The 24,077-nt window shown below is 40.6% G+C and overlaps 3 protein-coding genes across 5 annotated transcripts; 2 read left to right on the forward strand and 1 right to left on the reverse strand.

The window, feature by feature from the left end:
- The first annotated feature begins 3,804 nt into the window (after positions 1 to 3,804).
- On the forward strand, positions 3,805 to 12,595 carry amh (anti-Mullerian hormone). The gene is made up of 7 exons (XM_089000123.1): positions 3,805 to 3,945; positions 7,315 to 7,581; positions 7,838 to 8,010; positions 8,084 to 8,189; positions 8,290 to 8,377; positions 8,459 to 8,880; positions 10,799 to 12,595. Exons 1-7 carry the CDS (start codon positions 3,834 to 3,836, stop codon positions 11,197 to 11,199), a joined length of 1,569 nt encoding a protein of 522 aa, XP_088856249.1. The 5' UTR covers positions 3,805 to 3,833; the 3' UTR covers positions 11,200 to 12,595.
- Positions 8,774 to 14,380, reverse strand: LOC148895563 (uncharacterized). 3 transcript variants are annotated; one of them, XM_089000125.1, is made up of 3 exons: positions 13,948 to 14,254; positions 13,417 to 13,493; positions 12,740 to 13,083 (listed from the first exon to the last, which is right to left on the reverse strand). In XM_089000125.1, the coding sequence occupies exons 1-3, from the start codon at positions 14,096 to 14,098 to the stop codon at positions 12,964 to 12,966; spliced, it is 348 nt and encodes a 115-aa protein (XP_088856251.1). In that variant the 5' UTR covers positions 14,099 to 14,254; the 3' UTR covers positions 12,740 to 12,963. The 3 variants fall into 3 exon arrangements, 1 of the variants encoding a protein (XP_088856251.1); XR_016115488.1 differs by lacking the exons at positions 12,740 to 13,083; positions 13,417 to 13,493; positions 13,948 to 14,254 and adding exons at positions 8,774 to 8,911; positions 14,322 to 14,375; XR_016115489.1 differs by lacking the exons at positions 13,417 to 13,493; positions 13,948 to 14,254 and adding an exon at positions 14,322 to 14,380.
- A 1,684-nt stretch (positions 14,381 to 16,064) lies between these two features.
- On the forward strand, positions 16,065 to 21,560 carry oaz1a (ornithine decarboxylase antizyme 1a). Its single transcript, XM_089001548.1, is given in 6 exon segments — positions 16,065 to 16,253; positions 19,231 to 19,297; positions 19,299 to 19,385; positions 20,002 to 20,177; positions 20,896 to 20,981; positions 21,064 to 21,560. Coding segments are annotated over 6 exon segments (669 nt in total). The 5' UTR covers positions 16,065 to 16,134; the 3' UTR covers positions 21,198 to 21,560.
- Positions 21,561 to 24,077: the final 2,517 nt, after the last annotated feature.

A 24,077-nucleotide genomic window follows, 5' to 3' on the forward strand; every position in this document is an offset into this window, starting at 1 on the left:
TTCGTGCTTCGGATTTACCGTGACTGTAAAGTGTACTTTTTGAAAGGCGCTGAGAAAGAGGAGTCCACGTGGCTTGTAGCAGTTTGCTTGTAGCGTTTGCTTTATTGAATAAAGCAAACGTTTCATTTGAAAAAATCTTTTTTTTTTCTTGAAGAAATGCAGGCTCAAAAAGGAGAGTCAAGAGAGCGGCTTTAAACAAATTACGTTTGGATTGGTGTGACTTAAATGTAAATTGAATGTCCATCTGAACAGTATATTTAATTACAATATAATTTCTCAATTCATTTATACTCAGTCAGTGTGAAACCTGGGCCTGATTAGATGAACACAAGGACCTTCATCCAGGTCAGAATGTTGTGCAGAGCCCAATTTGGAGTTTTGCCGTTGCCCTTTTTAAAAACTTCACAATGACTATCACTACGACCTCTCACGTGCATCATCAAGCCTTTTGGAGGAACGAGGCAGTCAGCCACGCGTTGCCACTGTGCCAGGCTCCGAGTCATGTGCCAGTAAACAGGTGAAACAATTTGTGAAGCGCGATTCGAGGCGTGTGCCGCGTTCGTTTGTGGCCACGCCCAAAGCCTCCGAACTCACGTGGCTCCGCCCGTTGCCTCACTACGTCATCACTCACTCGGCGATTCGCTGGTCATTTGAAATAAAATGGTTCACCGAGACGACAATGAGCTGACGGCTGACATTGACACACCCAACTCTTCAATCGGCATACCTGTCCACCTTGGCTAATAGCTCCTCTTACTACGTTGTAGTATGCTCTATATTACTTGAAATTATTAAAAAATGCTAACAAAAGGGGAAATGCAGACAGCTCACTGCGCATGCGCACATTATGCTTTTATCATTCCGATCATACGCAGCGACAAAAATATGTTTGTGGATTACCAGTGTTTGAAATAACGTCTGCCCGGAGGCCCGGTGCGTACAACTTTTACGTCGGGCGTACAACTTTCAAAATGTCTCGGCCCGGGTGGTCGACAACTTCAAGGAAAAAAAAAATCTAATCAAACGTTTGCTTTATTCAATAAAGCAAAAGTTACAAGCAAACCGTCTGTATGCAAATTGCCAAACGAAACGTTCGTTTGGCGATTTGCATACTCGGTACGGCAGCCAATCAGAAGCCTGTTTCGTGCTTCGTGCTATATCGTGACTGTAAAGTGTACTTGAGACTTTTGCCAGGCACTTAGAAAGAGGAGTCCACGTGGCTTTGATCAGACAACGCAACGCAAACATTGCATTGTGCACCATGACAACAAACGACAACTGGAGCAAAATCTTCAGCAAGGGATATTTACCATAAATTAAGCAAGAGAGCATTTGTGGTAGGCACTTCCTTAGTTTAAAACATTCCTTTATACTTCGCAACAATGTTTTTTTGTTGTTGTTGCTTTTGCAATTAGTCGTCTTATTGTGTTTCAAGTTGTCAAAAATGGGCCAGGCAACTTAATGGCTGCACAGGCAACTTTATGGCCGGGCAGACAACTTTTCAGGGTTGTCTGCCCTGGTGTCCGCTAACTTTTTGTCATGAGTTTCAGACACTGTTACTAGCCCTTACATATTTTGTATTACTCACCTAGTTTTGGTTATTTTAAGATGGAACTACTCCAAAGTATTAATGAATGTAGAAGTGAGTTGTATGGTTTTTTTTTCTTTTCATTGACTGTATGGACCTGTGAAATCATAATAAACTTTAAATTGAAAATAATACAAATAAATACTGTATACTGTTAAGAGTATCATTTGATTACATTTTTGGTCAGTGGTGTGCCACAAAAATTTTCCAGTGTAAAAAATGTGCCCTAGTTCAAAAAAAGGTTGAATAATAGTACTGGTCTACTCAACATGAGGCACATAATTGTTGCGTATATAACGTCAGTTGAACAGAATTGTTCTGCCCGTCAAGGACAAATCGACTTTTTCCAAGGCACTTTTTTTTGACTTGTTCTTTGAAAAGTTGCCCATTCCCCCCCGTGTATTTGTGGATCCAATGCAAGGGAAAAAACAGCAGGTACAATCACTCCTCATTCCCTAGTAGATGACGGGAGTTGTTTGGTCCTGCCAAGTTCAAACAATTTAACAAAACTTCCCACTCGAGTCGTGTCCTCCACGTCCGCATCACTGAATGGACTCACTGCCACCCGCAACATTTTTCCAATTTCAAAAGGAACGAAGAAACAAGGCAGACGTGGAAAGCAGACCTCCCAACAAGTTTTCTCGGAAGTCGAGACCTCAGCAAAGGGAAGTCTACCACCTGTGCTCCATATCTCATGCCATTGGCTGTCTCTGTTAGCCCATGAAAGGTCAGACGACAGTATATTATCTCGTGAACACAAATATGGAGTGTAGCTCAGTGAAGACAACCTTTTTGGTGATTTCCAAAAATGAGCTTTGGCTGAATGTGTTGGAAGAGTCGACCTTGACTGTCTGCATAACTGCACTGCAGCTGTGCTAGCGTCAACAGCTCGAAGGTACCTCGTTCTTCGTTGTTGACATTTTTTAAGCAAACGCTATTTAAGTCACCTCAAAACACACGTGTGTAATAATATGCCCTAACCAACGCTTATAGTTGTAAACACAATATTCAAATGAATATTTCATTTGGGAAATAAGGACGCAGAGTCATTCGCTGGTTTTAAAGGACAACCGACATCAGTTTTTGTTTCCTAACTGACACCAGAAAACCGTTTTATAGCATCTAAAATACCCAAAACACTCAGTATGATATTTTTAGTCAAATGTAAAACACCAATAAAAATGACTTAAAGTGTCCAAAATCTGCAAAAAAAATGAGCGGCGAATTGGGTATTTTCAGAAAGTCCCGCCCCCAGTTCGTGACGTCACACCAAGACGTCTTGCATTGCTTGAGAATCAAAACAATGGCTTCAGATTCGGAGAATATGCTTTCTTGTTACACATCCAGTTATGAATGATTCAAATGGTTCTGAAGAGGAAAGCATACATGTTTGCAATCGATTAAATAATTTATTCCGTGTCATTTTGAGGCAACATTGGGGGGAAATGTATCACCAAAAAGAGGCAGAAAATGGCGACCAACCTCCTGTGAGGAATTAATCAGCAACTTTCCACAGGCTGAAAAATTCCTTATATGGAGCTTGGTCACCCTCTTCTGGCGGCTTTTTGGTGCAACACGAGGTTTTCAGGCCAAACAAGTACAGCAAAATACATTGACGTGATGGAAGGACTGCTACAATGTGTCTTTTTTTTTCGGTCAGGGGCGTTCCTTCAGTCACGTCACGTACAGACTCGTCACCAACTCAACAAACAAGACTTCCTGAATATTCAGCGCAAGTCTTAAAACGTAAAATATAGCTATATGCGGTGGAATCTTTGAAAAATACGCTCAGTAGAAGTCATTTGAAGACATTTTACAAATTATGGACACAACTTGTTCTGAGACGTCGATTGTCCTTTAAGATGTCATGGGGCGCTGCCATTTTAATTGGTTATACTGCCCCCTCTTGGCAACTGGAATTGACATCAACTGCAAAGGTCTCGGCTCACCTGATTTCTGGCTTCATCAGGTGACATTATTAACGAAACGAAAAGGCACTTTGACCAAAAAAAAACTATCAGTCCACTTGAGGAGTGTCATTCCCTTACTATCCCTTATGTTAAGACCACGCGCCCCCACCTCGCCGCCTCACTGGATTCCAAGTCCGTCAAGGACATGGGATCTTCCTATTTTGGCGAGGCCAGAAGATTTGTGAGAAAGAACACCCACCGTGCCGATGCCTCACCTCTTAATAACACTTGCGTGCACGTGCAGACGGCACAGTGTGTTCGTTGTGCATGACAGCATGTCGCTGTGCGTCTTCCACCGTGGTCTGATGATGCTCTGCTGGATGAGCTGCTGCTGCAGTGTGGTCCTGCTCGACTCTCTTGGATTGCAGGCGGGAGCTACCATAGCAGGTGAGACTCATGGGAGACTTTATTGGGCACACCTGCGCCGTCTTCATTAGATATGAAAAGTCTGCACATGTGTAAAATTCTACCAAAACAAACTTATTTTCACCAATTGTCTTTCTGCCACAGGGCGTGTTTGCACCTATCGCAGCTGTCTTTGGGCAAACACAGGGCACACTAACTTTTCAAACCATCCTCTGCTTGCTTTAAAATCATACTACTATTCAGGAGATCTTAACCAAATATGTCTGCATTTTCGCAAAAATAAAACAACAACAATATTAACGCATCGATCACAATGAGGAAAACGGAGGGTAGTCGAGTGATGCATTCAGATGCACTCAGTTTAGTTGAGAACCAAATGTCGGTTGTATACCGGTGCATAAAAAATATGACATTTTTGGTTGAGAACCGATACGTTCGAAAAACCGAAGTTTGACTGTACATGTAATTCCTAAATTATATCAGTCTAGAGTGTTTCCCACTGACATCAGAAAAACGTTTTATAGCATCTAAAATACCCAAATCAGGCAGGCTGATATTTTTAGTTAAATGAAAAACACCAATAAAAATGACTTCAAAATGAATCCGGAAATGGTCAGTTTCAGAAGGTCCCACCCCTCTGTTCGTGACGTCACGCCAAGACGTCGTGCCTTGCTCGAGAATCAAAACAATGGCTTCAGATTCGGAGAAGATGTTTTCTTGTTCTTGTTCTTCTGAAGAGGAAAGCATAAATGTTTGCAATTGATTCTAGGAGTCCTCCCATATCAATTCGAGCCGTCAATGACAGCAATGTAGCACCCAGAAAAAGCAGAAGATTGCGCCCAAGCTCCGTTGGAAATGGGCTGATTTGTCAGCTGGGAATTTGTGTCAGCGAATATCAAATAGTAGTCTTGGTGCAACACACAACGATTCACCATCGCTTTATTTATGTGTTTTCCTTCTAATTTCGCCATCAACACAGATCAACACGAATTAGATGAGTTTGAAATGAGGGTGGCAATCCAAAATACAATGCAATACATACATATTGATTTGTATAGCGCTTTAACAACAGCTGTAGCTGGGACAAAGCGCTAACATGGACAAAAGGCAAATGCTGCCCCCTTGTGGAACGGAAAAACATTGCCAGAGGCTATGGCCAGCGCTTTATTGGCTCCCAAACATGAAAAAACAAAACTCAAACAAATTTGGGAATGGCGCTCTGTCATATTTTCATTTCACGAATAAATTTGTGAATGGCAATGAATGAGTTAATTATCATTCTGTCAATGTTATTGTTTGTAGTTATTTGAAAATTATGGGTACAATGTATATTTAATTCAGATCAATAAAATGTAATTGTTAATCCTTAAATGACAGATTTTTTTGTCTCAAACATCTAAATGTAATTGTCCATATGTATTTTTTTATTTTTCAACGTTTTGTTCAAATATTGAAACGTTACTTAATATACTACAAATATATCCCATTTTATGTATTTTATATTGATCATATACACTGCAAAATCTTTAGAGGTAAATTATGTCATTAAAATCAAATCTCTGTATATTTATACATTTCTTTTTTGCATATAATATTTTGATGTAATATTTAAAAATATATTACCAATTTTTTTACCATGTTTCCTGCCCAACATTTCTCGATTCCTGAAATCAGATCAAACCTTGAAGAAAACCAAACATTTTTTTTCAATATGTTCATCACACCTCTATATTCGTGATACTTTGTCGTCAAATTTCTTTCCAGTTGCCTTGAAAGCACCTCAAGTCAAGGCCCGGGGGCCAAATCTGGTCCACCACATCACATTAATCGGCCCGCAAAAACCAATCACGCATTTCAAGTGCCATGATGGTTACTAAATTCCGAACCAAAATTTCAAATTATCCTATGTAAACCACAATAACAGTCATAATTCTTCAGATTCAAAAACTAGTTATTAGTTAATTTGTTGTGCGCTCTATACGTAATATATGGAGGGGGTTAAAGATTCTCAAGATTTCCCATAATTCAGGGGTCAAAGTGCCACTGACATTGACTGTTTCATCGATGCTATTGTTTCATTGCAAATTAGTATCAGAAAGGCCAATCGTTCGGTCCATTCAACCTGAAGTGTACGATACTCGTCACATTTTTTACTCGTCGGGCTTATTTAAAAAGGGGCTTTTACCTGCTTCGACATTAACGGCTACCATCCAATCAAAACTGCTCATTGAACATCAAAGTCCACCTTAGGTTAGTATCATCCAATCAAAATTGTGCTTTCCACCAACTGCAGCCCAAACAGGAAATGAACAACGAAAAACCTAGAATATGTACAGTGATACCTTGGCTTACGAACTTAATTGGTTCCCAGACAGAGTGTGCAAGGCGAAAAGTGTGTATCCCAAAAAATAATTTCCCATAGGAAACCATTAAAATGAGAAACATCCGTTCCCAGGTCCCCATAAAACATAATTTTCTACTTTCTAATTTTCTAAGCCTTAAAAGTACACAAAATATACCTTATTTTATGTATAATAAATGTGCTATGGTATTATAATTAAACAAATAAACTGTGCTGTATGATAAAGTTGTTTTATTTACCTTTGTGATGGTCGTTGATGGCTTGATGGAATGGAGTGGCCGGTTTCATCAGCATTAAACACTTGATTCGGAATGTGGCCTTCTGTCCCCATCTTGAGGAATGATCCCTTGTAGGTGCTTTCTCGGTGATAATTTTATCTAGTTCCTCATCAATGGTGTTCTGTTTAGCTGAGTTGATAGCTTTTTGCATCTAGTGTACAGATGGCTTGTGTGGATTGTTTGCTGAGCCTGATTGATGCGATATTTTAACCTTGCAGTCTACACTCTGCCTTTCAACTATCAAAGTTGAAACTCTCACTGTCGTCTGCCTGTCTCTTGAATGTTTAAACCAACCCCCCTCACTGCTGCGTTCTTGACCAAGAGTGGTGGGGAATAGAGGACAAAAACAGCTGGCTGCCATTTTGTTGTTAGAACAGGCTCGTTCGCAAACGACACATCACTTATGTGAGGCAGCTGCGTGTCCGAAAAAAGTTTGTATGCCAAATGAAAGTTTGTATGCCAAGGTAACATTTTCAGAAATGTAACGTTCGTAAACTGAAAAGTTCATGAGCCAAGGGGTTCGTAAACCGAGGTATCACTGTATTTAGTTTTATCAGTCAGCCAGCTGCATCAAAAGAGCCATATATGGCTTGCGATCCATAAGTTCCCGACCGCTGCCCTAATTCATAACGGCCCTCCGAGAGGAAACCGTAACTACATTGTGGTTCGCGCCAAAAAATGAGTTTGACACCCTTGCTTTAAAGGGTTTCTTATCTTGTTGCGCAATTCATGAGATGTTTGTACCGATAGTCACGAAGAGGCCGATGTCCACCAAACCATTGCCGACACCCTCCACCGTGGCCTCACTTTTGCCAAAGGAGAGCACAGCGTGCTTCCTGGAAGATGTCCTGGCTAGCATGCGAGAGGCTGTCGAGGATGACGGCCAGTTGACGGCAGGCGGTGCCACCTTGTTCGGAATGTGCCCGGCCTCTGGGAATCTTGCCGTCTTGATGGATCTTGCGAAGGATGAAAAGAGGAAGCGAGGAGGTTCAATGGAGTTCCTGCATCCCACTGAAGGTAATATCACAACAACCTGAAGTCATCATAAATTCTTTATTATCTTTGCCCACTGAGATGAAGGAGGGGGGGGGGGGGGGTCCATTTGGGGAATTTTGTAGCTATAATAAATTCTGGGGCCTTTTGATGATTGTTACGACCCAACAGAGAAAGGGTTGAACACTCCAATTCATCTCTCCAATTGTTTTAATGTGCATTTTAATGATAATCACTGCCATACATTTGTAAAAATAGGTGAAGTGTTTCCTCTCCTCAGTGTTTTTCGTGGAGGAAGAAGAGCCGGACACACTGATTCTGGACTTTCGCATCCCACAATCCCCTTTGCTCCAACACAAGTTTGTTCTGCTGCTGGTTTTCGAAAATGCCTTCAGTGGAGGCGACTCAGAACAGATCACCTTCTCCAGTCAGGTTCTGCACCCCAACACGCAGGTAGACTCCATCGCAATTCACTGTGATGTGTCCACCATGTTTATTTCTTTCTTTCTTTTTCTTTTGTATGCAGGATGTGTGCATGTCAGAAGGAACGCAATATGTTCTCCTGACAGGGCAAGCCTCCATGGAACAGCAAAGATGGATGCTCTATGTTGACTCTAAATCCCCAAATATGAGTAGGCATTTTCTTTATATTTTTATTAGTACATTAATAAATAGAAATCAGTGTTCCACATTTCTCCTGTGCACATTCTCATCTAAATGTACTTATCATAGAGAAAAGGATGAAAGAACACCTGATGGATGGAAATACAAGACGCAGCGTGACTCCAGTTCTTCTTTTCACTCTCGAAGCGAACATCAGGTTGTCCGGCGTCATGTTTTTCACTTTAAATGCAAACTCGCGTTTCTTTTATTCTAAAGTGTCAATTCAATGTGTCAATAGCACCAAAGTTTCCAGCTCATCCCAGCCAATCTCCTTCCTGTGCGAGCTGCGCCGCTTCTTGAGTGACGCCCTTCCTCACGAGCATCCGCGCGCTTCTCTGCACGCTCCCCCGCTGAGGCGGGAGTCTCTGCAGGCTCCGCCCCCCATCAGGCTGGATCTTTCCTCCAGTGAGTCCGTGCTGGCAGAACTCGTCAACTCGTCATCCCCTACCATCTTCTCCTTCACGGGCTCCACGTATCACGTCCACCGGGGAGAGCTGGCCATGCCTACCGGCCTGCTGGACGAGCTCAGGCACGGTTTGGTGCAAAACCTTGTGCTGATCAGGGAGGTTTTGCGAGACAAGGAGAACGGCCAGGGGAGCATCAAGAGACTCCAGAGGCTCTGGGAGCTCTGCGCCTTTCCGATGGTGGACCCGGCACCAGGTAATGGTGACAAAATGGACTCCTCTTGATCCTGTAGCGTGATCAGGAATGAGCACCAGAGGGTTACCGGTTCATTAGATCTGGTTTAAATGTGAATAAGTTCTATGAATATTACACCATGCATCTAGCAACTACACAATTATATATCCATTTGACATACATTGTTTTTGTGCTTCGGCTCTTTTCAACACAAAAGAACTTCTGAGAGGAATGATGAGCCATTTCATGTTTGTGTTAAGAATGTGGAACATTCAGGCGGGAAGAACATGATCAAATTTTAGATATCTACAGAATGCGCACCTGTAGATGTTCTTCAATGTGAAAAAAATGCTGCTATTTTTTATACATTGTGAGTGTGTTTGGTGTCATGGGTGACCTCATTTGGGGAAAGTGTAGCTGTGCAAAATTGTCATTAGGGCTACGTGTTTTTCCTGAAAATTAACCACAGTAAATACTGTCAATTAGTTAGCCTCTGAAGAGGAAAGCATAAATGTTTGCAATTGATTCTAGGAGTCCTCCCATATCAATTCGAGCCGTCAATGACAGCAATGTAGCACCCAGAAAAAGCAGAAGATTGCGCCCAAGCTCCGTTGGAAATGGGCTGATTTGTCAGCTGGGAATTTGTGTCAGCGAATATCAAATAGTAGTCTTGGTGCAACACACAACGATTCACCATCGCTTTATTTATGTGTTTTCCTTCTAATTTCGCCATCAACACAGATCAACACGAAGTTTTCAGACCAAACAAAGTACCCAAAATGCATTGTATGTCGCTTTCTCGGTCAGGGGCGGTCCAAACGTGACGTCACATGGGGATCGTCATCAACTCGAAAACAAGACTTCATATATTCAGCGCAAGTCTTAAAACGTAAACTATAGCTATATGCTGTGGAATCTTTGTAAAATACGCTCAGTCGAAGTCATTTGAAGTGATTTTATAAATTATGGACATAACTTGTTCGGAGTATTTCTCTCCGTGGTTGTTACCGGCATTACTGTATTGTTGAACTGCATAACAGTCCTTTATTTAGATGAACTCATTCACTGCCATTCACAAATGTATTCGGGAATTGAAAATATGACGTAGTGCGCCATTCCCGAATTTGTTCAGGTTTAGTTTTGTCATGCTTGGGTGCTGATAAAGCGCTCGCCATGGCCTCTGGCAATGTTTTTTTTTCCACAAGAGAGCAGCATTTCACTTTTTTCCATGTTAGCGCTTTGTTCCCGCTTCAGCTGTTGTTATAGTGCTATATAAACAAATGCAGTATGTATGTATTGCATTGTATTGTATTTTGGACAGGCACCCTCATTTCAAGCTCATATAACTCGCGAGCTATATAATTTAGGAATTAACTTGTTTGTAAAAAGAAAGTCTAAGGCAGGGGTGTCAAAGTCATTTTTGCTGTGGGCCACATTGTAGTTATGGTTTCCTCTCGAGGGCCGTTATGAATTTGGGGAACCCATTAGAATGTTTAAATCCCTTCAAATATTACATATAGAGCACACAGCAAATTAATGAATAACTCGTTTTCAAATCTGAAGTCAAGAATAATGACTTTTATTGTGGTTGACATCCAAAGATATGAAATTTTGGCTCAGATTTTAGCAATCATCATGGAATTTAGCAAGTTTGATTTGCTTTCGCGGGCCGAAAAAAATGATGTGGCGGGCCGGATTTGGCCCGCGGGCCTTGACTTTGACACCTGTGGTCTAAGGTTTGTAATGCTGTATTGAATGTTTATGTAGCCGTGAAACTCAATACTCTATGGGTCCTGGAATTCAAGTGACAATGACAAAAACCCTGGCACTGGATTGGACACATTTTTGCACGTAAATTTCGAGAGGCAGTTGGAAATTGGAACTTATCATCACGGGTTACATGACCACAATTGCTGATGTATTTTCCCGCCCCCTTCAGGTGAAAGCCAGTACTGCGCGTTCCTCTTGTTGAAGGCCTTGAAGACGGTGGGTCGCCAGATGTTACCACAACAGCGGGCAACCCGTGCGGAACCCAACCCCACCGCCAGGGAAGCCACGTGCCGTCTGAGGAGCCTCACAGTATCCCTGGAGCGTTTCGTGGTGGCTCCCAACACGGCCAAAATCAACAACTGCCACGGCCGGTGCGCCTTCCCGCTGGAGAAAACCGTCAACCACGCCGTGTTGCTCAACGCGCACATTGAGAGCGGCAACGTCCACGAGCGGTCGCCGTGCTGCGTGCCTGTCGCTTACGAGTCCCTGGAAGTGGTTGACTTGAACGAACACGGCACACTTTTCTTCACGCACCCGGATATGGTGGCGAAGGAGTGCGGTTGTCGCTAAAGCTAAAGCTAGTCGACACATACCAGTCCGCCAAAGTTTCACTTGATACTCCCAAATAAGGTTCTCTTTGCGGATTATTTTATTTGCATGTATTTATTCACAAAGCTGTCATGTGACACTGCTGCTATAGGAAGGAATACGTTGTAGCTATCCAACCAATATATCTATGCTGTTTGCATATGTGTTAAGTCTCACGATTTGGTCGGGAGGCTCCCGATTTTGATCACAATACTCACTTTATAAAGCAACCGTTGACACATGCAAGACAGTTAGTTCATTTTTAAGGGATAACAAAAGAAAATGTAAAAAACAAGCTACATTATTACACTAATTGAATGTATAATTAACATTTTGTTTTGTTTACTTCTAATTTACACCTTTGTTACGCTCACATTTTTACATGCACCACAGACTCGCGAGTATGAAAATCTCTCGATTTATGATTTATGAAACTCAATATATATGTGTTTGGTTCTCGAGAAATAAAACAACAAATATTTTATTTGTATGCGTTTCAGATCAAAATTTGTCCATTCATGATTTCTGTTGGCAAGAAACTATTATTTAAAGGACAACCGACGTCACTTTTTTGTTTTTAACTGACATCAGAAAAATGTTTTATAGCACCTAAAATACCCAAAACACGCAGTATGATATTTTTATTCAAATGCAAAACACCGATAAAAATGACTGAAAGTGTCAAAAATCTGCAAAAAAATTGAGCTGCGAATTGGGCATTTTCAGAAAGTCCCGCCCCCAGTTTGTGACGTCACTCCAAGACGTCTTGCATTGCTGAAGAATCAAAACAATGGCTTCAGATTCGGAGAATATGCTTTCTTGTTACACTTCCAGTTTTTAATATGTATCAAATAGTTCTGAAGAGGAAAGCATACATGTTTGCAATCGATTAAAGAATTTATTCCGTGTCATTTTGAGGCAAACGGGCGGGGAGGGGGGGGGGGGAATGTCCAACCCATAAATGGCCATCAAGCTGTTGTGAGGAATGAATCAGCCCGTTTCCACAGGCTGATGAATTCTTTCCATGGAGCTTGGACGCCCTCTTCTGGCGGCTTTTTGGTGCAACACAAGGTTTTCAGACCAAACAGTACAGCAAAATACATTGACGTGGTGGAAGGACTGCTACAATGTGTCTTTTTTTCCGGTCAGGGGCGTTCCTTTAGTGATGTCATGTACCGACTCGTCACCAACTCAAAAACAAGACTTCCTGAATATTCAGTGCGAGTCTTAAACGTAACATCTAGCTATATGCGGTGGAACCTTATTAAAATACACTCAGTAGAAGTCATTTGAAGCCATTTTACAAATTATGGACACAACTTGTCCGGAGACGTCGGTTGTTCTTTAAATATAATATACACAGATACATACAGAAAAATAATTACACTTCTTTTTCTTCAGGTTTCTTTTGGCCAAATTTGAAACCGTTGATATGACAATTTGCACTTGACAGTTTTTGCTAGCACATCATTCATTTGTCCAAATGACTGTTGAAATGAAATAAAAACAAAGGAAATGCACAGTGATTTTGGGACATATATTATGTTAAATATTCTGTGTAAGTATATCACATTTGATTTCATGCGTCCTATTAAGATGCCACAGTATTCTATTACTGGGAAGTTCTATTTTGCTTGTAATTATCCAAAAGTATAATCTCCATTTGTAGTCGCTAACATGGAAAGCTTGTATTTATCTAGCTATTAACTACAACGCACACCTTTCTAATCTAAAAGCATCTATCCATCATTGTTTTGGGGTTTTAGGTTTCAGGATCGTTTTACCGCCAATGGGCTTTTTTCGTTTCCTTATCGCTCCAAGTTCTTCAGATCCCCACCATGACATGAACTTGTCCCACAAGGAGATCTGGGCAGGGAAGACACATAGATGTCATTTGAATTCCTATTGTAGTTCTATATGATTGTCCTGTCAATTCTGTTTGGTCTGACTTTTTGTCAAAACGCCTTGTTCTTCTGATGTTGGCCAAATTCTACCACTATCTGCGCGTTTGAATCCTTCCTTATGTAGAACCGGCATGCAACAGGCGTCTAAACTCTTTCAGGATACATCATAAAATGACATTCTGTCAGATCCTAACCACAAAATGCCTTTTCGGGACAGCGGTTACAACAGAGTACAGTTGACCATGGCATCAAGTTACAGGGTGCACGAAAGGGTTAATAAACAGACAATAAATACCTGACTTATTGAACCATCTTGAATACTACCACCGAAATAATTTATTCCTGTCTCTCCAACAAATATGTCAATGGTGTCTATGGGACACAATGTTCAGGGAAAATATGTAAAGAAGAGGTAAAGTCTGTACACCTTGACTTGTTCAAATGTCATGTTTTTGTGATGACAATTAACTCTTTGCAGACCATGGTTCATAGTAAAATGTCTGTGTAAGCTCTCAGTCGTACAGAAGTGGTTCATCAATGAAAAGGTTTCTTCAGCCGTCCGTCATTGTACTTCTTTGAAAGTGTCGGACGTTTCGCTTCTCATCCAAGAGGCTTCGTCAGTAAACTAAAAAACTTTGACGAAGCCTCCAAATGTCTCCAAAAAACATTTGAACATTTGGGGTGATAGAAAGGCAACTCAAATGGCACATGCTGAATTCCTGTTAACATAGCTGTAAATGTGATCAAACCAAACGCGACTACATCCCCACTTGTTCACCAGAGTACAGTATTTAGAAAAAAAATGTCATGACAATTTCTAACTCACTGGGAAATTGATGGACCCCCGCGCCGACAAGCAGCGCGATCAAGGCCCACGCCAAGCAGCGGTTCATGGTGAAACCCTTCCATGGATTTGAAACCTCATTCAGATTTTGGATGAACAAAATTCTGTCATAGGACACTGAACAAAATACCATACAAATAAAATGACCTTAAAAGCAGCATGTGATATCAAACAACTGGCGGGTTCTAATGGAGTCGCGTCTTACTTATTTTTTGCTTTTGTTAACTTTTAGCCTAACCTGCAAATGAGAACACTTTATATGAAGTGTGTCATGTTTTCAACATATGCATAAAATAGGCTACCGTACTACGTAGTTTCAAGTCTATTGTTTTAAAATTCACGAGAGAGGAACATACCTTGTGTAAAAAGCCTTCCGCGGGTAGTACATTTGTTGCCGGTGACGACTGTTCTTCACAGGGTGGGAAGGAGTGGCGGACAACACCCAGTTTGTTGGGACTTTGCTTGACAGGGACAGATGAGTGGTTTGTTTCCAAGTGGGACACATCTTGTACATCGACAAGATTTGGCCTGTTGGTGGAGCATTTATTCACCAGTAAAGATCTGTATTGAAACGAGAACGCACACATTTTTGTTTTCCCTCACAATGGTTCTCAAACTAGGGTCCCCGAACTACCAGTGCTCTGTAAACCGTTGTTTTACTGTTCACAAAAATAACCATAAAGAGTATCCTTTGAAAAACGTGGCATAAAAAGTGTGCATCTACCTAATAGGGATTGGCAGACCCATAAGATGCAACATTTTTATAGAGCACAGATAAACCAAAGGGCTTTTTATAATAAAATCATATTGAGCATGAAACGAATAATATATATTTTTAATAAAAGAGAGAAAGAGAAAACAAACAAACCAGGGCATATCTAAAAAAACTATTAGATATAATTTTAAAAACTACTGTCAAGGTGAAATAAAAGTCCAACTATATTAAAGGATAACCGACGTGTCCGGACAAGTTGCGTCCATATTTTGTAAAATGGCTGCAAATGACTTATACTGAGCGTATTTTACAAAGATTCCACCGCATGTAGCTATATTTCACGTTTTAAGACTCGCGCTGAATATTCAGGAAGTCTTGTGTTTGAGTTGGTGACGAGTCCGTACGTGACGTCACTAAAGGACCGCCCCTGATCGTAAAAAAGACGCATTGTTGCGGTCCTTCCATCACGTCAATGTATTTTGCTGTACTTGTTTGGTCTGGGGACCTCGTGTTGCACCCAAAAGCCGCCAGAAGGCCAAAAGAGGCGTCCAAGCGCCATATAAGGAATTTATCAGCCTGTCGAAACGGAGGTGGCCACAGGAGGTCGCCTTTTTGTGCGCCTGTTTTTGGGTGAGAGATTTCCCCCCAATGTTGCCTCAAAATGGCACAAATAAATTCTTTAATCGATAGCAAACATGTATGCTTTCCTCTTCAGCACTATTTGAATCATATTCATAACTGGATGTGTAACAAGAAAGCATATTCTCCGAATCTGAAGCCATCGTTTTGATTCACTAGCGATGCAAGACGTCTTGGCATGACGTCACGAACTGGGGACGGGACTTTCTGAAAATGCCCAATTCACAGCTCAATTTTTTACAGATTTTGGACACTTTAAGTCATTTTTATTGGTGTTTTGCATTTGACTAAAAATATCATACTGCATGTTTTAGGTATTTTAGATGCTATAAAACGTTTTTCTGATGTCAGTTAAAAAACAAAAAAGTGACGTCGGTTGTCCTTTAAACTATATGCTGCGCTAATGGTTGCTGTTCTTGTTGTTGTCTATTAGATGGGTCTTTGTTTTCATACTTTATTTTATTTTTTGTAGCAGTCCTTGTTTTATGTTCAGAAGAATGTACGTACTGTACTGGAAATAAAGCCGTAGAAATTTAAAAAGTGATATATTGGATGTTTTTTTTACATTAGTAATTTGTTTTACATATAATGTTGCAGTATTTTTGGAAGTAAATTAATTGAAGCAACAACAAAAACTGGGCCATTTTGGAGCCGAAAGAGCCGGATATTTTTGGTGAACCGATCCAAAATATCCGGTTCTCTAAAAGAGCCGCAATTCCCATCACTCGCCTGTTGGCCGCCTGTCAACGCCTCAAAGCTGCCAGAGCAGAGGTGGGAGGACGATCGAGCGGCACGCGAGTGTGGACGCAGTCCGGATGGTTAAATCGAACCTACAAACGATTTTGAATAGTCACTGCTTCGCTAGAGAAAAAGAGAGACATTTATCCGAGATGCCCGCCATCGACCAGACCAGTAATAAACAGGAAAGTGAGAGGTATGTTGTTGTGTTTTGTGTTGTCAAAGTTGAGCTAACGGGGCCTGGCTAAATGTATCCGTCTATATCCTGGAGCTATCCGGTTATATTACCTGTTTATTGCTTACTCCTGTTTCCTCAGTATTTATGTGACGTTTATGCCAAATGACAACTAAACCGATATGAAGCATAACCTTATCACGAATGATTTTACTTCAACGTAAACATGAAATATATTTATACGATGTACGTAACCGTAAGCGATCGCAAATTACTAGTTGGCGACAACCACTGTACATAAAAAAATCTAGTTATATTTTAAAGCCTGGCATAAATTCATTTTAAATTTAAAAAAAACTGCCCTTGCTTTCAAGTTTAAACGTCTCATTATAATACAATTTCCGAATGTGTTGCCGTCAATGTCATGGCAAGTGCAAACACCGTTAGCTTGTAGCTACTGCCTCTGTGTGTTACGTCACAATACTGTTGTTTGGCCTTCAACGACGCCTATATATAGTATATAGTAGTTTCGTTGTATGTTTACATTCATTCATTCAGAACGACTACCTTATTCACGACATTTTTTGCCATCTATCACGTCGACATTCACGTTTGCTATCTTGTTCTGTACAGTACTATACAATATTTTTTCCGTCTGCCGTGAGCCTTGGGAGGTGATTAGCACAAATTAACTCTACGTCTGGGATTAATTTAATGTATTTTTCAGCATGGAATCGATATAACAGCAATGAGATTTTAGTTTTTATTGTTTTCACTGTGTTTTGCACCCGTCGTCAGGTGTTTTTGTCTTTTTTTTCCATTCTTGTTATTCACCTGGTTTAGGGGAGGGAGTGGGGGGGTGTTGGGCAAACAGAAACCCCCGATTATCTGACGCGTTGGTCGGGTCGTGTCTTGACAGGAATTGGCCGATGCGGATGTTCACTTTCTGGTTTCGCGTTGTTGTGAAAGACTTTGGAAATTTCCACTGCACTGCGACTGCTTGGGGGGAGGGAGGGGTTGGGGGTGATTTAGTGATGTCATATTAAACATAGAGGCCTTTTCTTCTGGTGCACCATGGTCGTTTTGTAAACGCCCCTTATTTCGTTCAGTGACTCAAGCAAAGTAGTGTGTGATGTTGTAAAAGGCTCACTATCATAAAAATGCAACGCAAAAGGTAGAATTCGACTTTGTCAGCTTGTCTAAGTGTGATTGTTAAATAAATATACATGAGACCTGAGTAGCAAGACAAGTGGAACATTTAACGTTCAACCAGTTCTCCCCAAGGATTGTTTTTTTTTTGTTTCTGTCGTTCAGAAAATCACATGAGTATGTGCCTGTCATAATTAATTGTTCACTTGCACGTGTTCAAACATACTTCCTTGTGCACATTGACTTTAGTCTCAATTGCAATTCATGAAAAATAATGCATATTGTTTTACGGCGCTTGTTTTTAATATATATTTTACAGTATTCTATTTGCCTTTCTTGGAGGAAAAAAAATGTCAAACTCGTGAGTCTCCCACTGGAGAGCCAATTAGAATATCGGACCTGCGGCCTAAAAGCAGCCTGAAAACATTATTAACTGCTCTATAAATGCAAGTACAGTGAGACCTCAACTTACAAACACCTCAACTTACAAACTTTTTTTCTTACAAACGTCAAATTTATGAAAATTAAACCTTATAATAAGCACTATTTTCATAATACACACCCACCACAGCTGGCGGAGTGATCTTCAGCGGAAGCACACGACCGAACAGCACCAGAGGTTAAGTTACCAACAGTCCTTATGGAAGGTGACTCTCCTTCCATAAGCCATCAACGACCATCAAAAAGGTCAATAAAACTTTATTTTACACCACAGTTTATTTCTTTAATTACAGTCCTCATGTAATGCGCTTCTCTTTCCAAACAGCAATTCCCTTTGACCTTCGACCTTCAATGCCATTCCATCAAGCCATAAATGACCATCACAAATGTAAATAAAGTGACTTTATGATACAATTCAGTGTATTCCTTTCATTACAATAGAATAGCACATTTATTATACATAGAATAAGGTATGTTGTGTGTAGTTTTAAGGCTTATTTAGTTGAAAAGTATATTTTATGGAAACCCGAGAACGGATTATTCCCATTTTAATCGTTTCCTATGGGAATTCTTTTTTTGAGATACACACTTTTCGCCTTACACACTCTGTCTGGGAACCAATTAAGTTCGTAAGTTGAGGTCTCACTGTATCTATTGCAGCAACTCATTTGATTTTCACGCCTGTGCTTCACATATAGCGGGTTGGTGTCATTTACGTAAGCGAAAACGGTTTGCGGCAAAGCTGCCTTTTTCCCTGTTAGCGTGCCAGCCCATAACACCCTGCGCACACATCCGGCAACACTCTTCCTGCAACTGTCGTTGTGTCAGTATTACGTGGCACAGCCCTAGGTGGGAATATGGTCGATGTGAAGCTCGCACTAGTGTTCCACTAAAGTGACTTAACCTGTGTGCGCGTGTTTGTCTCTATACTGCCCCCTAGCGTTCAGACTTTATTTCACAGGCCACATTGTTTATTTTGAGTTTACTTTTGTATTTTCAAAAAGCATTTGGTTGAGAAAAAAACCCGAATTTTCATCCCCATTGCAAGTGAAAAATTGAATATTAACTCCTGAGAGGTATTTTGAAAAACCTAGACTTTTGAATATACAACATAAGATAATGTATTCATTTGTGTGTTGTGTGCTTGTAGTTGTGGTCAGGGAGTTTATTTTTATGATGACTGCCAAAACGTGACGTTTGATGTTGGTCACCAGTGCGCTAACAAACAAACCATTTCCTTCCTTCCTGTTCGACATGGTCACTCATTCAACTTTTTTTTTCTTCACAGATGAGTTGCTAGGCAGCAAAATATCAGTTCTATAAAGAAGGTGGCATGTGGTGTTGTTGAGGCAACACAACCTTTTGAGAACATGGCTTTGTGTTCACACGTGCCTGTGTTTTTCCACAGTATCTCCAGTCCCAGGAGGAGCTCCTCCTGTTGCAGTAACCCGTGTCCGGGGCCTCTGTGGTGCTCCTGATGCCCCTCACCCACCCCTGAAGATCCCAGGTGGGCGAGGGAATGACCAGCGGGATCGCAATCTTTCAGCTAAGCTATTCTATTCCGTGAGTGCTTTTTGCTTTCTCACTTTTTTTTGTAACCCAGTCTTTGCTGTGAATGCTGGAATACTGTATTTTACTCCACGCTCTCACTTTTGCTGCAGGGTCCACATAGGACAATAAGAGCCTCACCCTAACAAGTCGTATGACAATGAATGTCATTTTGCATATGGACAAAATCCATGCTTATCTGTTTTTAATCGTACAAAGAAAATGATGTACTTTCTTAAGATAGAGGTTCAAAAAAATAGGGTTTTTTTTTTCAGTATAAAAATCTCTCTTGCATCAAATTTAGTGTTCAAGGATGGCACAAAACTGTTGAACAATAAAACAAATACAAACATTGTATTCATTTTTGTTTGTCTTGCATCTCATTCAAAATTCACAGAAAATAATTAGTCACCACATTTTAATATAGGGCCGTATAAGACCCAGTGTAAGCTCAACCAAGACGTATCTGCCATCTATTGGGAATTTGTGATATTACAAATTAAAGCTATGTGACAGTTTGTGAAATATTTTGTACTTTTTGCAATGTGTATTTTGAAATGCTTTGGCTGCAATGTGATATCATATCATGTCATGTGTCAACAATTTGTCTTGGTCTTTTCTCTCGTACCAGGATGCTCAGTTACTGGTTCTTGAGGAGCCCGGCCCGCCCAACAACCGAGTGCGATTTCTGCTTTTTGAGCCGCGCTTATCAGATGGCAAGAAATGCGTTTGGAAGGCGGCGCTGAAAGCTGGGAACCTCTACATTGAAATCCCCCCCGGAGCTTTGCCTGACGGCAGCAAAGACAGGTTAGTTGGAGAATGTTAAAATATATATATATATATATATATTGTACCAAGTGCTTTGTTACAAATGCAGCAATTATGAAGGCGGCATATAAATAAAACTGAATATTTTGTATTCCTTTTAATGAAATTCCATCTAGTGAATGTGAAAAAACGTAATTTTTGACTTGAGCTGTGGAAAATTTCCTAATGCTGCTATTGTAACTCATTCCCTGCCAGACAATGTGCAAAAATGTGTTCACTCCAATGCCAGGGTTTTGGTCATGTGCACTTAGACTCTATTCTTTCAACATAAAAAAACAGGAGGTGCAAGTGGGGGCCGCTGTACAAAAGGCAAATGCTGCCCCCTCGTGAGAGGGATAAACGCTGCCAGAGGTCTGACTAGTGCTTTATCGGCACCCCACCACAAGAAAAACCAAAATCCGAACACATTCGGGAATGGCGCTCCACGTCATGCTTTTCAATTCCCGAATAAATTCCCATCACGCACTCCATTTTCTTTCCAGCTTTGTGTCGCAAACCAAAATTTAACACATGATCGGGTGTCGGACACAACACTGCTCGGTCCAAGTGGTGGGGGAAAAAAAGTAAATAGTAATCTTTGCAAAATCTTTGCAAAATTCAAAAAGTAATTTTCATTTTGAGTGAATAATGCCACAGAAATTGTTGTCTTTTCGCAAGCAGATGCCATCAGGGTGTTCTTTAACATTTGTGCCCACAGTTTTGCTCTCGTGCTGGAATTTGCCGAGGAGCAGCTGCAGGGCGATCACGTCTTCATCTGTTTCCACAAGAGCCGTGACGATCGAGGTGAGGACCAACGTTTATGGTTTAAATTCAGGCCGGACTCAGACTCAAGAGCTCACGTGTTTTTGTTTACTTTCTGTTTCAGCATCCCTGCTGCGCACATTCAGTTTCCTGGGCTTTGAGATTGTGAGACCGGGCCATCCCCTCGTCCCCGCCCGCCCCGACGCTTTCTTCATGGCTTACAGCATCGAGCGAGACTCCTCCTCTGACGACGAATAAAACCAACGGTCGCGCGCGCCATCCTTTCTCATCCACTTGGAACGTATCGTAATCAAAGAAGACACATAGATCTCCATTAGTCACCTGTGTAACGGCATTTTACTTTATTTGACGTCTAGTGATGACTTCCTCTTCCTCATCATCATTGCCGCCATTGTCTTCTTCACAAGCGGATAATTATTATATTTGAATTCAATCGTACTTTTCCAGGTAGATTTGTTTCCCTAGTAATTGTCAGTTGATTCTCCTGTTGATACGGATTATATTGTTTTCTATGTGTGCATGATTTACATTTGTTGCTTTGATTCACTTGATAGAAATCTGCATGATGAAACTGAACCAATTAAAAGTGCTCACCTCATACTTACTTTGTTTTTTGTTTTTGTTTTGTCTGGAGGTACGCATCCGCCATATACAACGGACTTCCCTTCCCATGGCAGGGAATACATAGACTAACTTGGATTGGTACGCAATTCGATAATTAAAGATGCAACTGAAATACAGTAAAGTCTCGTTATATCGATATTCAAGGGAGTCCGAAAAAATATCGCTATAACCGGGACTATCGATATATCCGACCCTGTTTGCATGTAATTTTCTCCGTGCGTGCATAGAAATAGTATCGCTATAACCGGGACTATCGATATATCCGATATCGATATAACGAGACTTTACTGTATTTGAAATGCACCATACCGCTATAAGTGACTGAGCAAAATTAAACAAAAAATGGCACAAAACAATTTGTGTAAAATCTATCACATAAGCCACACAAACACTACTATTATATAATTCTGGCTTTGAGTCATCAAGAGCATCTTGTTCAAGTGGACTCAAGCGCCAACCCACAATGACTCAACATACACGCAAGGTTACATAATAGCCAAGCCAGGCATAGAGGCAACGTCTTTTTTTTTTTTTTTTTACAAGAAAGCTCTGACATACCGGTCTTTATATTGATTTACATGTATTTTTTTTTAAGTCACAAACATTTAACTTCCACAGGTGTAGACTTTTTCATACCTATTACATATTGATGGAAAAGTTAACATTTCAAAATGCAGTCATGCACATTTTGCAAGAACTCATTGACACAGCTGCTCTCTCTCTCTCTCTCTCTCTCTCTCTCTCTCTCTCTCTCTCTCTCTCGCTCTCGCTCTCGCTCTCGCTCTCGCTCTCGCTCTCTCTCTCTCTCTCTCTCTGTGTGTGTGTGTGTGTGTATATATATATATGAACTCTCAAACGTTTTCACAATTATTAATTAAATGACTAACTGTTTGTACTGATTGGAAAATAATCACCCATGCAAATTTGATAAAGTGAAAAAAACTACAAAAATATTTCCAGTGCAGTAAAATTAATGAATTTAAATTTATCATGACTAATGTATTTTGTTTAATTTATGCATTGCCAAAAAGTAGCCACAGATGAACAAAAAAACATTTAGTTTGTCTAAAAATGTGTTTAAATGTGCAATGTTCATTTTTAAATTGTACTTGTGTGTCGACCCCTTGAAGGGAAAAGCCGAAAGGAAAAGAAGACTTTACGGCTGCTCATCTCATTGCATGAAAAGAGAAATCCCTCATTTGCCACAAAACGCTTCCACTTCCCCACACGACCAAACAGCGTGGCAGAAACGTTTAGAAATGGAATCTCGCCCCCCTCTTGTCGTCGAGGGCCCCCTCGAGGCCCACCTACGCAGACAATGATGTGACGATGACAGCCGCGTCGGCCGGTTCAGGTGTAATATTGTCATAAAAGACCATTCAGTCCAGTCCATTCAACATGCTAAAACGGACGCAAAATAAAAAACACAGACCGCAGCCTGACATTTAAAAGATGAAAGTAGGTGGAGGAATCCATTGACATCAAGGGCTGTCCAAACCTTTTGCAAAGGGGGCCAGATTTAATATGTTAAAAATGTAAGGCTCATTCTTTACATATAACTGCTATTAATTTCAATACATTTCAGCGTCATTGTGTTTCACATTTGCTTTTTTAGTTTAATTTCAGCGATCTTAAAGGACAACCGACGTCTCCGGACAAGTTGTGTCCATAATTTGTAAAATGGCTTTAAATGACTTCTACTGGGCGTATTTTAATAAGATTCCACCGCATATAGCTATATTTTACGTTTTAAGACTCGCGCTGAACATTCAGGAAGTCTTGTTTTTGAGTTGGTGACGAGTCCGTACGTGACGTCATGAAAGGACCCCCCCCCCCCTGACCGAAAAAAAGAAGCCATTGTTTGGATTCTCCAGCAATGTCTTGGCGTGACGTCACGAAATGGGGGCGGGACTTTCTGAAAATGCCCAATTCGCAGCTCAATTTTTTTGCAGATTTTGGACACTTTAAGTCACTTTTATTGGTGTTTTGCATTTGACTAAAAATTCCATACTGTGTGTTTTGGATATTTTAGATGCTATAAAACGTTTTTCTGATGTCAGTTAAAAAACAAAAAAGTGACGTCGGTTGCCCTTTAACCATGTGTTCTGGTTCATTTGGATTGGATTGGATATGCCTTTATTCGTCTCACAGTGGAGAAATTTAGATTTCACAGCAGCAAAGTGATGAAAGGAAACCTGGATCAAAATTGAATTGACATTGAAAATTAAAATCGAATATTGACTTTACTTCACTTTTTTAACAATATTTTTTTGTAACAGTTGAACATAAGTAATTGTTCTTTTATCACCGCTTTAGAAAATTAACCAAAAAAATATAGAAAATCGCCATTGTAGAAATTGGGGGCTTCAGTCAATTACTGTACTGTACATATTTGTATACCAAGTTGCTCGATGAGAAGGTTTCTTCAGCCGTCATCTGTACAAAAGTGAAGGTTTCGGACGTTTCGCCTCCTATCCAAGAGGCTTCGTCAGC

This window comes from Hippocampus bargibanti, linkage group LG07 (genome assembly GCF_051943395.1).
Source record: "Hippocampus bargibanti isolate YZ-2025 linkage group LG07, ASM5194339v1, whole genome shotgun sequence".
Lineage (NCBI taxonomy): Eukaryota > Metazoa > Chordata > Actinopteri > Syngnathiformes > Syngnathidae > Hippocampus > Hippocampus bargibanti.